The following is a 17248-nucleotide window of genomic DNA, read 5'->3' as shown; positions in this document are numbered from 1 at the left end:
GGGAAGAAAAATATTGCTTCTTTTGTGCTTTTTGTTAATCTTTGATTGTCCCCTAACTTACTAATATTAACATACATGTAACATTAAAAAGTGCACAATTTTCCCCTTTTTTTGTTCAAAAAGTGGGAATTCTTAACATGTTAAATGCTCCAAAATAGGGCTCAGAGGGCACTAGAGAGCATCTAGAACCCCAGAGCTTCCAGGGCCCTAAGGCGGGCCCTGGACCCCGCCGCAAGGGTCGAGCGCTCCGCGCTCGAGATGTGCGCTTCACGCACATTATTTGGTGTCGGTTGAAAATCCTCCCTAATTCTGATTTCCAAAAGTTGGCATCTCTGCATTTGTTTGTGTTTGTCTGACAGTGCGATAACTCACGAACGCTTTCAGCTATCTTCGTCAATCTTTAACAGAGGATTCTGAAGGACAAAATTGAGGCTGTCATTGTTTTTTGACTATATATATGTCAAAGGTCAAGGTGACTGTGATGTCATTTGCATGATTTTTGTCATACCTATCAGGCTACTGCCTGACATCTTCTTGTTTGTTTGTTCGTCTGTCCACACATAATGTGCTAACGTAGGCCAGTGTGACACATTGTTTTTTGGGGTTTTTTTGACCGAGTACCTCTATAAAATATGTACAACTAGTAAAGGTGCCCGTCTTGGACGGGCGTCACTGGCAACATATGGTAAAAGACAGATAGCATGAATGTATTTTAAACAATATATTATATCATTTTTATCCATTGATTATTATCATTCAGGTTTTCCCCTTCGACTGTCCCGCAGTAGCTCCACTTCGATGACATTACCACGTAGTTTAGTGACTACACAACGTGTACCATTCGTGAGTTGCGGAGGATCCATCGAGTGCATTAAAATTACAGGGCACGCTACTTTAAAGTGATCCAAAAGGCCGGATCAGTTTCGTCTACATATTCATATTGTTGCGGATTCGCGCCCGCCGGCGTGCTGACGGCCACGTAACTCGAATCGCGGCACGTCGCCCACCGGACGGACAATCCAGTCGTGACCCTCTCGGACTAACGCCGGGAACCAGTCACGGGTGGACCTTTCGGTCTCACCGCGATCGAGCCAATCAGCCCCCGCGTGGGATAGGGTTGCTCGCCAAATTCGACCTACCTAAGTACCCACGCGGAGGGTAGACCGGGCGATCGCACCTCGCCGCAGGTCGACTTCGGACACGGGCCACTTAAGCGACCCGTTCCGTACTATCGGGATAACCGAGCGGTGTTATCGTCGACCTCGACGGTTCGATTAATTATCGGGCGTATTCAGCCCACTACCAACCCTTTACGTGAAGCAAGATGAGGATTCAATGGAGGAAAAGACGAAGCGAAGCGGGAAACAGTTCAACACAAAGCACATTTATTCGCGACGAACGGAAAGCACACATATTCAATTCCACCAAAAGCACACAGAAAAGACACAATGCAATTTACACAAAAAGCAAATGTAAAAGCGAAAACACAATGCAGAGCTAATACCGACTACCGAGCACACGGCAACACTTATACAATTTTACTTCACAGACGGCGCCGACAACACATACCCAAAACCAAGGAAAGAATACCCTCAAGGATGAGGCGGGCCTGAGGCCGAGACCGGGTCGGGCCTACCCGTCTGGTGATGAGACGCGGAGCGGCGATGGTGCCTCAACTCCGCGGGCCTCGCGGGCAGTGTCTGGTAGGGGGTGGGAAAGGGGCCCCCTTGGTCGCACTATCTCAGCGCGGGGGGAAACAGGAGGGGGTTGCTGATGCTCGGGGTATAGAGGATTTTTATTGTCCCGCGACGAGCGTCTCCACCTCGGCCAGGTCACGCTGTCGGCCTCCCTGGGGTGCAGCTCCCTGCACGACGCGAGCACCCCCTCGTCTGCCCTCGCCGCCTCTCCACAGCTCCGTCCCCTCCGTTCCGACTCCAACGCACACGACGACCAGCTCCTTCATGCCAACTCCTCCGCCCGCGAAGTCTTGACTCTCTGTTCCCTCTCGACTCTCCTACTCTCCTACTCTACTACTCTCCTGACTGACGAACACGGTCGCTTTTTATCAGCCCCGTAGCTTCGCCCTCTCATCTTTGACCCCCTCCCTTCGACCTTTCACCTCGCTCCCCATTGGCCCGAGAAAAAGTGGGCGTGAATGCTTTTTGATCCATAAATTTGCATATATCGATCGCCCTCCAACGCCCTGGGGGCGGGGCCAATTCGCCCCTCGCTCACCGATTGGACGGCAAAAAGTGGGCGTGTGTCGTTTTTGATCCGTTTTTGAAGCACAAAATCCGTGATTTTGTACACGCTATTCGGCGCGCGCCCTGCACGAGTCCAACGCCGGTACCCACAGGCGGCGCAAGAACGGTGGCGATGCGACGGTTGCGAGGTGTGACGTGAAGGTCGTGGCGGTTGTGGTGAAGCGGCGTTGTGGTTGGTGGTTGATGTTGTGGTTGTGGTGGTAATCATGGCGGTTGGTCCAAAATAAAGATAGCAAAAGAAAAACGGCTATCCTGAAGAGTCGCAGCACGCATGAATGACATGTATTCCCACTAGACAACGGGTTTGGGCCTAACTACACATGTACTTACCGAGATACCTCACCTAAGGGACCTGAATGGTGGTTTGCGAATTTGGTAACCACAACACTACCCCCTCCCCTTTTTACAGACTCGTCCCGAGTCGTCAAATTTTCGTGTGCCATCATGTGTAGTTTTCCCCTAGTACATTTTACCTAAGGATCCCTGAGTGCGACATTCATGGTATTCGTGTCCCCAAAATAAATAACCTGAGGGCTGCGTAACTATCTAAACAAACTCACTCACACGGACGACTTAAATAAAATTGCCGGCGCTAGACAGACATGCCGGGGGCGCACTCATATTTACAGTACATCTTAACCTTAACTTACAAATTTTACACTAAACCATGGCCCAGGATCATTGAACTCTGCAAAAAGAAAGCAGTTAGCAGGGAGCCAGGCTGCCCGCATGCAGTCTCTGGCTCAAACAATGCAGGTGACAGGGAACGTGGCTGGCTGCTCACGTGCAGTCCAAGGCCTTCCCTTTTGAACTGAACGCAGTGAACCACAACGGTGCATGGGCTGCACAACGCAGTCTCCGTGCCAGCTCAAGTGGCACACGCAATGAGCACAACGAATGGATGCATGAACACAAACACGGTGCACGGGCCGCCACTGCAGGCCCGTGTTGTAGCTGCCAACAGGGCAGTTCTCGCAGCTTGCAAACTGTTGCCTTGCGGATGCTGGCGCACATGGAAATGAACAGGGGGGGCAAAGCAAAAATTGAACGGGGCTGGTGAACCTGGGCAGTGGGCATGGCATGGCAAAGGTGAGCAGGCAAACACAGCCCGCAGAAGAAGGCCGCTGCAGGCAAACACAGCCGGCAGATGAACTGGCCGGCATGGGCCTTGAAGAAAAACAGCCAGCAGATGAACTGGCCGGCACAGGCCTTGCAGCACAGCAGCTGCAGACGATCCAGCCGGCACAGGCCTTGCAGCACAGCAGCTGCAGATGAAGTTGGCCAGCCTTTGCCGTTCCGTGGAGGTTGGTGGAGGGAGTGCGGTGGTGCTGGCCACTTGGAAGGCGGGCTCGGACCTACCTACCTGTCTCCCTCCCACCTATCGCCTTTGCCTGTCTCTGTACATACCCACTCCCTTAATTTGTCAAACCCCAATTTAGCCCCAACTTATTTTTTTTGTTGTTTTTATTCTTACTCCCCCACTATAAATCGTCCCCTAACCCCCTTTATCGTCTTTGTTCGGCTAACCTATCCTGTCACCTAGCCTACTCCCAACCCCTACGTTCCCTTCCCGGAGGGGAACAAGGGAGAGCTAACTTCCTGTGTCGAGGCCCAACGAAGCCTCAGAATGGCCTCCCCAGAGTTCGGCGATCTAACCAAAGTGGGTCCAGCGGCCCACAACGACAGCGAGGGGATGGATGGTGCGGAGGGGTACATCTCCTAATCTACCCTAACCATTTAACTGTTAAACTACCCCGGGGCTTTCAACAAGCGCCTCTCGCTTAAACTATTGGTTCTAACAACCCAGATTCCCGTCGCCTGTGTTGGTGTCCTTACAATTTCGGGCCTCGCCCCCCAATTTTCTCTCCGTGCCCTCACACGGTCTCATGGCTGGGACACGTGGCTCCGTTTTGGCAGGCACGACCCTCTGCCGAATCTCCCGCTATGGCACCCCCGGGCACTACACTGCCTCCGAGCCTACCAGCTCCCTAACACCGGGGAGTGCCCCCCATGGCACCTCCCCTGAAACGCACACGTGGCAGGCCGGCCTCCCGGGCCCCTTTCCGAGGGTCACCCGTGCCCACAACACTGCCCACGCGGCTAATGGCGCCCCGGGCCCCCGCACCAAGCAGGCGCACCCGTGCCCACTACTCTATCCCAGCCCCCCATGGGCCCATGGCCTACCGCGGCCGACTAGCCTGGTGCCCGGGGTACCCACTCAGCGATACTCACCTTTCGCAGCCACGCTCCCAAGCCCGTCAACAGGGCTCCTGCACCCCTCCAAATGGGTTTCGAGCCTACATTCCCACCAACAGCAAAACGACCTCCATTTTTCAATTTGACTAACCCAGCTAACTCACTCTACACTGACCCCGGGGGTCCCTTGGGCGGGAGTCACTCCTCCCCCCAATCACTCATCGCACCATGCATTCCCCATTCGCTCCACTCACACAGACCCGCTGGCCTCACTCACTCACCATGTACTCACCTCACAACTCTCATCTCTTCAACACACACACCGCTGAACTCTGCCATCCTCCTAACTACCTCCCCTTACTAACTCGTGCTCCCACGTCGTCCCTTAAACTACAGCACGTTCCTTTTAACACTACGTAGCTAAACTACGTCCCCTCTACACATCCACAAGTCTGTCTCTGTCTCCAAATAATCCCATTTTATTTCCCCAACCTAAATCTCGCTACAATCCCTCTAACTAATCCATTCCACGGACTCCATGAGGACTTACCCCTGCCCCATGAAGTCGGTCTAACTAAGCTAACCCTTCCCCCTAACTAGTTTCCATCCTGTGCCCCGGGTAAGGGGGTCTTCCACCCCTTGCCCAGGAATCCTGTGCACCCGAAAGTGAGGCTTGCTGTTTTCCTTTTTTTCTCTTTACATGCGCAGCACCTGCGCGGCAACTCAGAGCTCGCGCACTTTGCACCTGCCCGTGACGTCATGCAGCTGCACGTGTACCTCGTCCCTCCTTGGACGGTACCATCCGGCCGGGATACCCCTCCTGCCGGATTCCAACCACACGTGCAGCCATGACGTCACCGTGCGCATAAAAAAAAAACACAAGCCCCACGTCTCGAGGGGCTCCCCACGCGAACACATGTGCTTTGCCCGTTGGAGCTTAACACACACGATCGCGTGGAGAACCCGTCCGGTCCAAATCCATTTACCTGCCTAAACTTTGTCCGTCCGCGGGATCGGCAAATCCACCGCGTGCGTTTCCGGACCGGGACTTCACTCTCGCAAGCGAGCACGTGGTGGTCTCGTGCGTTGCACAGCACGAACCTCGTGCTCACTGCTGGGTGAACCCGGCACGGTCCCCGAAACAGCTACAGCCGCTACTCGGCTTTCGTTTCTCCCATGTCGCCGTCTCCGTCTCCATTCGACCCACGCACACCTGCGTGTTACGACGCACACAGTCCACTCCATCACATTCACACCGGGAGACGCGGCTGCGTGCTCCCGCATGCCAACCGACATCTCCCTCACATACCGCTCTCTCACACACACGGTCTCCCTTGCACACAGCGACCTTGCACACGGCCGTTCACCCACGCGTGCCTCACTACTCACACAAACCATACTACTTACACACGCGGGGGCACTCACCCGCGGTGCCTCATCCACACACCGTGCCTCACTCACACATACGGGGGCACTCACCCGCGGTGCCTCACCCACACTGGCCGTTTCATCCACATACACGGCCTCTTCCACACACGGTGCCTCATCCACACACGGCGTGCTGGGAAGCACGTACTCTGGCACAATCGCCACCTCACCACTCACACACGGGGTCGCTTCCACACACGGGGACGCACTCACACCTTGCACCACACACACAGGGACAACCACACTGGGGATTTGTGTCCCCACAAGAGTCTCCGGGGTCTCTATACCCCCCAAGCTTTCCGTGCACCTGTCCACAGCACCCGTCCCCTTAACCTCGCAAAGCACGACCGAACTCACCTGGTCGTGACTCGCCTCAAGGGGGCATACTCCCTCCCCTCGTTCCTGGAGGAGGCCATCCAGGTGCTCGCACTGGGTCTCCACCCAGTCCACCAGCTCACCCCCATTATCCTCCACTACCTCCGTGTGTGTGTGTGCGTCACTTACCCCGTCTTCATCGTGTTGTCTCTCCTCTATTGTTCCCATCTCCCATGTCTCTGCCAACTCTTCACCCTTTACCTCTCTTGTCTCAACGATTATTTCCGTTGTCGTCATTTCGTGTCTCGTCTCACACGTTTTGGTCTCCCCATTTAATTTTTCCCTTTTGGTCACCGTCGATTCCTCTGTCACGACCCTCGTCCAACACGCCCCCCGAATTATTTTTTTACCCGCCTCCACCGCGGGCCTGTCAGCCGTTGCACCCCCTTCCAGCTCGTTTGCTTCCACACGTGGAGTCGCCATTCCCAGCTCCCTGGTCACGGCCTTCATGCCCGCCTGCAGGCATCGGCCCATGTTCTGCGTCTCACCCCGTAGTTCTTTCATTTCTTCCCTCATGTTTGCTTCCATTCCGTTTATTTGCTTGTTCATTTCGTTTTTCATTTCATTTGTGTTTGTATCCATCTTTTCGTTCATGCCTTTCATTTCGTTTTTCATATTCGTATCCATCTTTTGTGTATTCGCATCCATTTGCTTGTTCATGTCTTTCATTTTGTTTTTCATATTCGTATCCATCTTTTGTGTATTCGCATCCATCGTCGTTTTCACTTCATTCATTTGCTTGTTCATGTCTTTCATTTCGTTTTTCATTGCCGCCAGCATGGCGCATAGCTGGGCCATGTCGGGTGCGCTTGAGTGAGCCGTTTCGGCAGGGGTTGGGGAAGGGTTTTGGTGGAGAGGGGGGGGGGAGGTGTCATACACCGCGGCCGCTGCCGCACCCATTTCGGGCTCTGGGTTCAGTTGGGCGAGTCCGTGTTCCTGCACAATCAACATTTCCTGCACGGGGATTCCATCCTGGACCATGGATCCTACACATTCTACATCCATTTCTAATACCCCCGGCTTCCGCTCGCCTTGAGACGCCATCTTGCTTCTCGTGAAGGGTTAATTTCGCTCGCTCGTAATTTGGAGGGAATCGGGGGTCGCTTCTCTCACCCCTGGACCGATTCCCGTGAATTTAGCCGGAGACAGGAGAGCCCGTTTTCCTGTTCTCCGATACCAGTGCCGAGAGGAGGGCGATGGATTTGTATCGCACGACCTGACACCAGTGTTGCAGATTCGCGCCCGCCGGCGTGCTGACGGCCACGTAACTCGAATCGCGGCACGTCGCCCACCGGACGGACAATCCAGTCGTGACCCTCTCGGACTAACGCCGGGAACCAGTCACGGGTGGACCTTTCGGTCTCACCGCGATCGAGCCAATCAGCCCCCGCGTGGGATAGGGTTGCTCTCCAAATTCGACCTACCTAAGTACCCACGCGGAGGGTAGACCGGGCGATCGCACCTCGCCGCAGGTCGACTTCGGACACGGGCCACTTAAGCGACCCGTTCCGTACTATCGGGATAACCGAGCGGTGTTATCGTCGACCTCGACGGTTCGATTAATTATCGGGCGTATTCAGCCCACTACCAACCCTTTACGTGAAGCAAGATGAGGATTCAATGGAGGAAAAGACGAAGCGAAGCGGGAAACAGTTCAACACAAAGCACATTTATTCGCGACGAACGGAAAGCACACATATTCAATTCCACCAAAAGCACACAGAAAAGACACAATGCAATTTACACAAAAAGCAAATGTAAAAGCGAAAACACAATGCAGAGCTAATACCGACTACCGAGCACACGGCAACACTTATACAATTTTACTTCACAGACGGCGCCGACAACACATACCCAAAACCAAGGAAAGAATACCCTCAAGGATGAGGCGGGCCTGAGGCCGAGACCGGGTCGGGCCTACCCGTCTGGTGATGAGACGCGGAGCGGCGATGGTGCCTCAACTCCGCGGGCCTCGCGAGCAGTGTCTGGTCGGGGGTGGGAAAGGGGCCCCCTTGGTCGCACTATCTCAGCGCGGGGGGAAACAGGAGGGGGTTGCTGATGCTCGGGGTATAGAGGATTTTTATTGTCCCGCGACGAGCGTCTCCACCTCGGCCAGGTCGCGCTGTCGGCCTCCCTGGGGTGCAGCTCCCTGCACGACGCGAGCACCCCCTCGTCTGCCCTCGCCGCCTCTCCACAGCTCCGTCCCCTCCGTTCCGACTCCAACGCACACGACGACCAGCTCCTTCTTGCCAACTCCACCGCCCGCGAAGTCTTGACTCTCTGTTCCCTCTCGACTCTCCTACTCTCCTACTCTACTACTCTCCTGACTGACGAATACGGTCGCTTTTTATCAGCCCCGTAGCTTCGCCCTCTCATCTTTGACCCCCTCCCTTCGACCTTTCACCTCGCTCCCCATTGGCCCGAGAAAAAGTGGGCGTGAATGCTTTTTGATCCATAAATTTGCATATATCGATCGCCCTCCAACGCCCTGGGGGCGGGGCCACCCGCCCTCGCTCACCGATTGGACGGCAAAAAGTGGGCGTGTGTCGTTTTTGATCCGTTTTTGAAGCACAAAATCCGTGATTTTGTACACGCTGTTCGGCGCGCGCCCTGCACGAGTCCAACGCCGGTACCCACAGGCGGCGCAAGAACGGTGGCGATGCGATGGTTGCGAGGTGTGACGTGAAGGTCGTGGCGGTTGTGGTGAAGCGGCGTTGTGGTTGGTGGTTGATGTTGTGGTTGTGGTGGTAATCATGGCGGTTGGTCCAAAATAAAGATAGCAAAAGAAAAACGGCTATCCTGAAGAGTCGCAGCACGCATGAATGACATGTATTCCCACTAGACAACGGGTTTGGGCCTAACTACACATGTACTTACCGAGATACCTCACCGAAGGGACCTGAATGGTGGTTTGCGAATTTGGTAACCACAACAATATCTTGTAGATTTTAGCTGATTCTTAAACTGTTAACAGCATGTCGATCGGATGGTTCTGTGATTTTCTACGGTAGTAAACAGAAGTACGACTTAAGCCTGTACTCCACTATGCGGAGACCCGACGACCTAATATTTCACAACAAACTAAAAACTCACAAAATTTGAAGATATTTAAAATAAACAATTTATTATAATATCAATTAAATATCATTTTTATCCATCGATAATATGAATTGTTCTGTACAGCTATAGTTGTTCTCCTGGGATCTGCGCATCCATCCACGATCTATGTTCTAATCAAGTGCAGTAGGAATAATAAAAACAGCACCATGCGGGAGTGTAGGTAATCTCTCCAAAGCTCCCGGAAAGCCTTAAAATGCATCACGATCGGTGTGATTGTGAACAGATATACGGACGGACGGACATCGAGACCGGTTATATTAGGTCATCATGAAGGTACCGCTTGATATTACGCATTGAAATAGAGATATGAATACTCAAGTGAGTTTATTATATGTCTATGATTGATAGCTTATTGACAGCTCAATAACATGAGCAATTTACCATGGTGTATAGTGATTAATAATAGCACACTCTACAAAAGGTTTTATGAACTAATCTTCATGGTCCTCTAAAAAATGGGAAACATTTTTATTTCTTTTTTGTGCAATAATTCCTCCCATTTTTCAAATGGAGAACATGAACTGTTTTACTACCATAATCATCAAAACGAATTTTGAGGGGCCTCTTAAGGAAGACAATAATATCATCTATATTAATATTTTGGCACGCCCCTTTTTGTTCCATCAACAGATTTTCCACCATCAGATTACTATATATGTCAAAGCTTGTTTCATTTCATGCAGTCACAAAAATATGATGGTGGAACAAAAAAAGGGGCGTGCCAAAATATTAATATAGATAATAAGAAGATTTAACTACCATAATCATCAAAACGAATTTTGAGGGGCCTCTAAAGGAAGACAATAATATTGTTACGTTTGAGGGGGGGTATGCATTCAAAGGGTAATTAGGATGTTTAATTAGGTATGCCATGCTGTTCGAGTTTACCAGGATCTCGATGTAATAAGTAGCAATTCAGTGGTGATAAGTTGTCTAGTAAATGTTCATTTCTTCAAGGGGGGAAATGATAATTGTCACGTAATTAGATAGGGACACGGGATTGGGTAAGTGTGTCTGCGTAAACCCCTTTTGGTATTCTCTGGAGACTGGCCGTGACGTCACAGGACAGTGCAGCGGATGGCTCCGCCCTGTGATCACGATTGGCAGAAGGCGACGGCGGTGGGCCAATAAACGGCTCGATTGGAAGTGACGAGGACAGGAGGATAAAAAGGTTCTGTTCGGGGTCGAAAAGGAAGAGGAAGAAGATCGGGACAAAACGATCGCGTTTTTTTGGTGTGGAGGCTGTTGCGCGGAGAGCGTCCTTGTTGTTGTGCTGATTCGATCGTGTTCTTCATCGTGTCTTGGAGCCTTGCTGAGCCTCGTGCCTCACCTTGGTTGGCTCTGGGGTTCTGCTGACTCGGAGTACGGGGTCGAAAGGCGGGCAGACCTGCCTCCCTCTCCTGCTCGCAACTTGGCGCCAGAACTGGTTCCCTGGTGGCTGTGAGCGGACTTGGGCCAAGACCAGGAGGTCGACAGCACCACGGTTTCTCCTGCCCCCCTGACGAGAGCAAGGCCAGCTCGTCCGACGCCGATCCAGGGACAGTTGCGTCCACACCACTGTCCAGCCTGACCACCAGAAATAGCTAGTGTGTGTGTGTGTGTGTGTGTGTGTGTGTGTGTGTGTGTGTGTGTGTGTGTGTGTGTGTGTGTGTGTGTGTGTGTGTGTGTGTGTGTGTGTGTGCTTGGCGCCTTAGAGGGTTTGAGATCTGTATATTCATTGGAATTGTCTGTGTTTTTCCCCACGCCCGATCCCACACCATCCCGTCGAATCGCCCCGGATCCCTTTTCTTGCCGAGTCTTGTTATTTCTGGTTAATAGTAAAAACAAATAAATATCATCAACTCAGTGAAAAGTGACTCGTGCCACCTTCCTCGTCCCGTTTGCGGTAGAGCGATTAGAACTGCCATGTTTGGGTTATAAATAAATAAACCGCCTCCATCGTTTCGGCTCATTCTATGTTGGCGGGACTGTTCAAGTCCTGTGGACGTCACAATATCATTACTATAGATGTCATAGCTTGTTTCATTTCATGCAGTAACAAAAATCTGATGGTGGAACAAAGAAAGGGGCGTGCCGAAATATTAATATAGATTACAATGTGAGTACATCTATAAAGTATGTACTCTGAGAATGCGCAGATGTCTGTAAAGTACGTTCTGTTACAACGTGCATATGTTGTTATGTGTCCACCTCAAGGCACTGCAGTGAGTGAACCGGTAACCCGGAGGGTGTCACGGCAATAAAGACACTAAAGTGCCCTTTGGGTTTTTATGGGTGAAACCGACGTATGATAAGAGACAGAAAGATAACTTTTAAAGGAATATTTATTAATCTCTCCTGTCAACCATAAACACAATAATACTGATTAGATGCAACACTTGATGACTTTCCTAAGAATACCCGAATTACACATACAAATGTCACAGATATCAATGCAACTGCAAGTTAACTCACGACTCGAGGTGGCAACTCATCTCAAACAAATAGTGTAAAATATATTCCAGCGGGTTATACATGGGTGAAAGGTTGGCGGTTATCACGGTTGAAAGTATCTAGTCCAGAGGGTGTGCACAGGATGAAGCCGACAAGCCTGTCACATCTCAAAAGTCCTCAGAAGGCGAAGTCCTCATATCAACGAAGTATGGGAAGAACCCGAGTCCACAGTTCAAGTTGTGTGAGAGACGTTGAAGACTGGAGAGCTCCACACTTCCAAGGACATTGTTACTGAAAGAAGAGGAGAGATTTGAGGAATGGGCAAGCTGCCTTCTCAATAATTCACCAGCGAGGATATAGAGCTTTGGAGTCGTTTCTGAGACGACAGCGGTGCAATGTCTGACAAATAGATTTGACGAGTAGAGGGAGTTCAGCAATTTATACCTCACCGGGAAGTGAAGCTGAATCTCCACAGATCAACGTACAGTGGGTTGAAGGTGGTCCGTCACGATCCAGGAATGATGGAGTTGCTAAACTTCACAGGTTCGCCGACAGAAGACCCCCAATTCCTCCTTTACTGGGTTGGTCGGTTTTAAAGTGACTTGCACCACATGAGACCCGAGTGCAACTGCTGAGGAGAATGTGCCTTTCTCACCTTTGTCTCTTCTGTTCCTTCTTTATTTTCCTCTCTCCTGTTGGCGCTTTATATATCCTCTGCAAACTGTCAGTGTCTCTGATCTCGTGTTGTCATTGCCGAGGCAACTGCAGCCTTCGTTGGTGTCATCGCGACCCAACGACATTCAGCAGCCAAGCCAACCTTCAACAAAGCACAATTAAATGAAAATACTGGTCCGCAACAATGTCTCAAAAAGCATGGAAAGTGACTACATCTATAAAACACAAACGATTGGAACGTGAATATATACGATAAAACTGAAAAACTCTGTTTATCCGCTGTATGAACATAAACCTACGATGCCAATGCATTTTCTCCACACCAGCACGCACCACCACAGAAAACAAGTCTGAGCGCAGGTCTGCAATCTGTGATTGCTCTTTCCATTTGTTATGATTTTTGTAAATATGGTGGCATTTTATACCAACGGTAAAATTCTACGCCTCCCCTCCCCCTTAAAAACAATTTTTTTGCTCCTTCATCTCCAACCTTTCTTTCACGTATTCTCTTCTCTTCTCTTTCTCCAATTAGTTCTCTACCCCCCCCCCGCTCCCTCCCCCACCACTTGCCCCTCCATAAGCCTGATCCTTTTCCCCATCTTGCACAGCAGTTCAATTGCTTCAAATCATCAATTCAACAATGTTGTGACATAAGTGATTATCCAACAAAGGAAGAAAAAGAAAGTGCTTTTTTGGGGGGGGGGAGGGGGGGTTATAATATAGATGATGATTCTTGGTTTGCGACCCATTTAATAATGTGACAATATTCACCCAATGCAAATTCTCAGGTTTCTTCCAAAACAGAATGCACTGTGGCCTTTCCCATTTTTGATGTTTGTCCACACCGCAGGACTGAAGCATCCAATGTGGAGAAGATAACGACACGGCTTCTCAAGGGTGGTGCCATGCCAGATCAGATTGGAATTATCACACCTTACGAAGGCCAGCGCTCATATCTCGTGCAATATATGCAGTTTAGTGGCTCATTACACACCAAGCTGTACCAGGTGTGCATTGTTTATACACCAATGTGTTGATGAATCCCTTTGATTCCTGCATTTGATTGTATCTGACCCATTCTGGTTAAACTCGATTAGGCGTCATGTAACAGAGTTTAATTGACTGAACTGTAAGGGTTCCCATGTATGCTGTGCTGCACAGGAGGTAGAGATCGCTAGTGTGGATGCTTTTCAAGGTAGAGAGAAGGACTTCATCATCTTGTCTTGTGTCCGTGCCAATGAGCATCAGGGCATCGGTTTCCTCAACGATCCCCGGCGTCTCAATGTAGCGCTCACCCGTGCAAAGTGAGACCACACTCGCTACCACGCAATCATGCTGCTTTTACCACGTGTTCAGTTCACACTGAATTTCGGTCGAACCGTGTTTTTCTCACCTGCAGGTATGGAGTTGTCATCGTGGGAAACCCCAAGGCGTTGTCCAAGCAACCACTGTGGAACCACTTGTTGAGTTACTATAAGGAGCAGAGAGTGCTGGTAGAAGGTCCACTTAATAACTTGCGTGAAAGCCTTATGCAGTTCAGCAAGCCACGTAAATTGGTCAACACCGTGAACCCGGTACTTAGCTTTGCACCTTTGATTTTTGTTGTCCTGTGCTATTAATAATGTTTTTGTTTTCATAATATTTATGTTTACTGCTCGTATTTTTCTGATTTTTTTTTTCTTAATTTTCAGGGTGCACGCTTTATGAGCACTGCAATGTACGATGCACGTGAAGCAATTATACCAGGAAGTGTGTACGACCGAAGTGGGCAAGGTAAATTGGTGCAACTCATTTGTGTCTTTTCTTTTCACAACTGCATATTTTGGGCTCTTCATTTCCACTTTTCTTTTCTGTCATATTCAGGACGTTCATCCAGCAACCAGTACTTCCATACCCATGATCAGATTGGCATGATCGGGTCAAACCCCAGCCAGGCCACGGCATTCAACCTGCCAATACCCTTCAACATGCTGATGCCTCCAATGCCTCCGCCATCCTACTATGGACAAATGAACGGGCCTTTTGCAGGTATTGGGGCATCCTCCTTGCTCAGATTTATATATAAATATGACAAAGTCATGGGACACCCATTTGCACTTCTGAGAAGTGTCTGCACATGCATCTGTTTTGCCTATCGGAAATCCTTAATCACCTCTCACCCCATCCCCTTCCAAACCCCAATCAGATTATAATTGTTGTAGCCTGATCCAGGTTAAGTTATAGAATAATGAGGTTGCATTGGATTTCATTGGCTTAAATGTATACTGTACATGGCTTTTTGTTTCTCATGTATTCATAAGGTACTGTATAACAACGTTTGTGGATATTTGATTGTGAAAGCAGTTGTAAAGAAGTTCCACTGCCTTTTACTGTTCTTTCTGATGACATCATGTGGACTCCATTGTGCAGGCATGACGTTCATCAGTGCTCACCTTGTTGCCAACACTGACAGTGAAAACTGTTGTTCATTATACCCATTCAAGTACATGAATGGAACAAATGTACATCTTTCCTGGCAATGGGAAAATTATTCCTTGGCTGAAATCTGTTGCATAAAGGTGTTTCAATTTCCATAATTCTTGCAAATCTTTTAATTTAAGGGTGTCATATAGTTAATTGGTTTATCAGGATGCTTTTCATTAAAAAAAAAACTTTCCAGGTGGGTAAGACAACTTTTGTGTGGATTTCTAGGTAAGACGAGCGTTTCATTGGACACATTCATTTGTCTTAATGTTAGTTTAATGTCAAATTAACCGCAGGTCTGCCATTGAGGAATAATATCCGTTGGTCGCACAGAGCAGTGATAATCATGATGACTAAATGGCCCTAGCCATCCCAAAATCAACTATGAAAAACACCAGCACCAACCTAGTCCATCAATCTGATAGATCATTTAAAATTACCATGAGAAAGCTAAAATAGATATTTCCTGTTTTATTTCATCTAACCCACATGATGGACCAAAATAGTTCAGGGTGTAGGGGAGAGTTTTGTGAATGGGGTACCCTGGGACATCGAAATGTGTAAACGGGTTGTTGGGCGATGACTTCAGGTATCCAATAGACCCGTTTACATTACATGTTAGCAGCCAAAGAGACCTCCCAGATTGGAGTGTTGATACTTTGTCTGCTTGGTCATTCAAACATTCCATCTTGTGGAGTATGTTTGAACTCTCAACCAGGGTGGTTAAAGGAAATGTCATCATCACTTTTGCAAATTTAATCAGGTTGCTCAGGGGCACGTTTTGGTGGTCGTGAAGTTAGGAAATAGTTTTGGTCTTCAAATGTGCTACTTCCTAATGCTTAGCCCATTTGGGGCCTATAGTACCGTGCACACAATAACTAAAGATTTCTCTGCAACTTGATCAAACCTCATGAGAGCACATTGATCTCATGGGATGACAGCAATAATAATTTCCTGAAGAATCGTGAGAAATTTATGTGATTTAAATTCCAAGAAACGAGCTTGTCTGTACAATTAATGTACCAATGTTTTGCTAATCTCTTATTGGTTGGTGTCCAACTGCATATATTGGATGTTCATGCTGTCCTATAAAACTATAAATGGGCGATTGGTCGCCTACTCTTCGCAAAGGACACTTGGTTCTTTAACATTTACCAGCTTACGTGAGAAGAAGGGACGCCCAAAATAATGTACATCCGAGGGACGCCCTTCCTGCCAAACACCAGGATGACAGTTTACAGCTTGGTTGAGATTCAAACCCAAGATTTGACAGCTTAGTTGTGAGTATTCCATATTATCATTGGTGTAATAGATTAGGTTAGAGTTAAGTTCCCAAGCTTTGATTAGGGCACAGGGAGGATTGCTTCATACCAAGACTTGTTACATATCATCAACACAGTTGTCCCGTTGGTTTACCAGAGACATAATTTACAAGTTCAGTTTAACTTTATTTTAGAGTTGTCTGCTTTTTTTTAGCTCTCAGCTGAATACTTGTCACGGATGTTTCTATCCCTTAAGGGGGTGGGGTTGGGACAACACAACACTTATCCTTCAGAGACATACATGATTGCTCTGGATGACATTTCTTTCAAATTTCACTTATTTTAAACCATCGTGGTTATTTCTCTACTGCAGGGCGTGGCATGGGCCGAGGAAAACCTGGCAAGGGAAGGCAGAAAGGTCGTGGTTTGGGAGGCCTATCACTGGGAAGCCAGTCTGGTTCACACATGGCTTCACAACCATTTTCACAGGGACCTCTTACACAAGGCTTCTTGTCCATGAGCCAGCCATCACAGATGAGCCAACCAGGCCTGTCCCAAGCAGAGCTATCACAGGTTAGGCCTGCCTTCACTCTACTCTATCTAAGAGAACTTTGTGTTGCAAACTATAATCGATCGTAAATCATTGTATTTATCAGATGGAGAAAGTGTACCTTATTGTCAGGTCAGGCCAGATTAGATCTGTGACTTGCTTACAGGTACCATATAAAGGTGTACTAACCTGTTTCATGGTCGAGTTGACGGTGACTAAACTGTCTCCCCACCAGGTTTCCTGGTGAGGAGGGTGTATGGATATTGACACCCAGCAGAATTAAAAATATAACCAGTCAAATGGTGGAGGAGCTCCTTATGAGCCAACGACCATCCACATCCAGTACTCAACTGTCTGCGGACGACCTCCTGCAATTGGGTTACTTTTTTTAGGAGGTTGGTGGCAGAATTTGCACTCCGCCCACCGTAAAACCCTTCATTCCACAAAACTGACAAATGCAAAGAAAACTAAAAGCGTACTCC

General features: G+C 49.1%; 1 protein-coding gene across 2 annotated transcripts in view; it reads left to right on the top strand.

Moving 5' to 3' along the window:
• Positions 1-17248, top strand: part of UPF1 (UPF1 RNA helicase and ATPase) — a 151974-nt gene that overhangs the window by 107164 nt on the left and 27562 nt on the right. For both annotated transcript variants that reach the window (XM_085874430.1, XM_085874429.1), the window contains exons 17-22: positions 13342-13498; positions 13653-13795; positions 13891-14065; positions 14183-14264; positions 14355-14519; positions 16590-16789. In XM_085874430.1, the coding sequence (XP_085730556.1) occupies positions 13342-13498; positions 13653-13795; positions 13891-14065; positions 14183-14264; positions 14355-14519; positions 16590-16789 (922 nt within the window). The remainder of the gene's footprint in view (positions 1-13341; positions 13499-13652; positions 13796-13890; positions 14066-14182; positions 14265-14354; positions 14520-16589; positions 16790-17248) is intronic.

The sequence above is a fragment of the Eptatretus burgeri genome, chromosome 3, assembly GCF_056783735.1.
Source record: "Eptatretus burgeri isolate ZD-2024b chromosome 3, Ebu_testis_v1, whole genome shotgun sequence".
In the NCBI taxonomy this organism is placed as follows: Eukaryota; Metazoa; Chordata; class Myxini; order Myxiniformes; family Myxinidae; genus Eptatretus; species Eptatretus burgeri.
The sequence above is the reverse complement of the archived record's forward strand: the minus strand, read 5'-3'. Positions and strand labels throughout refer to the sequence as shown.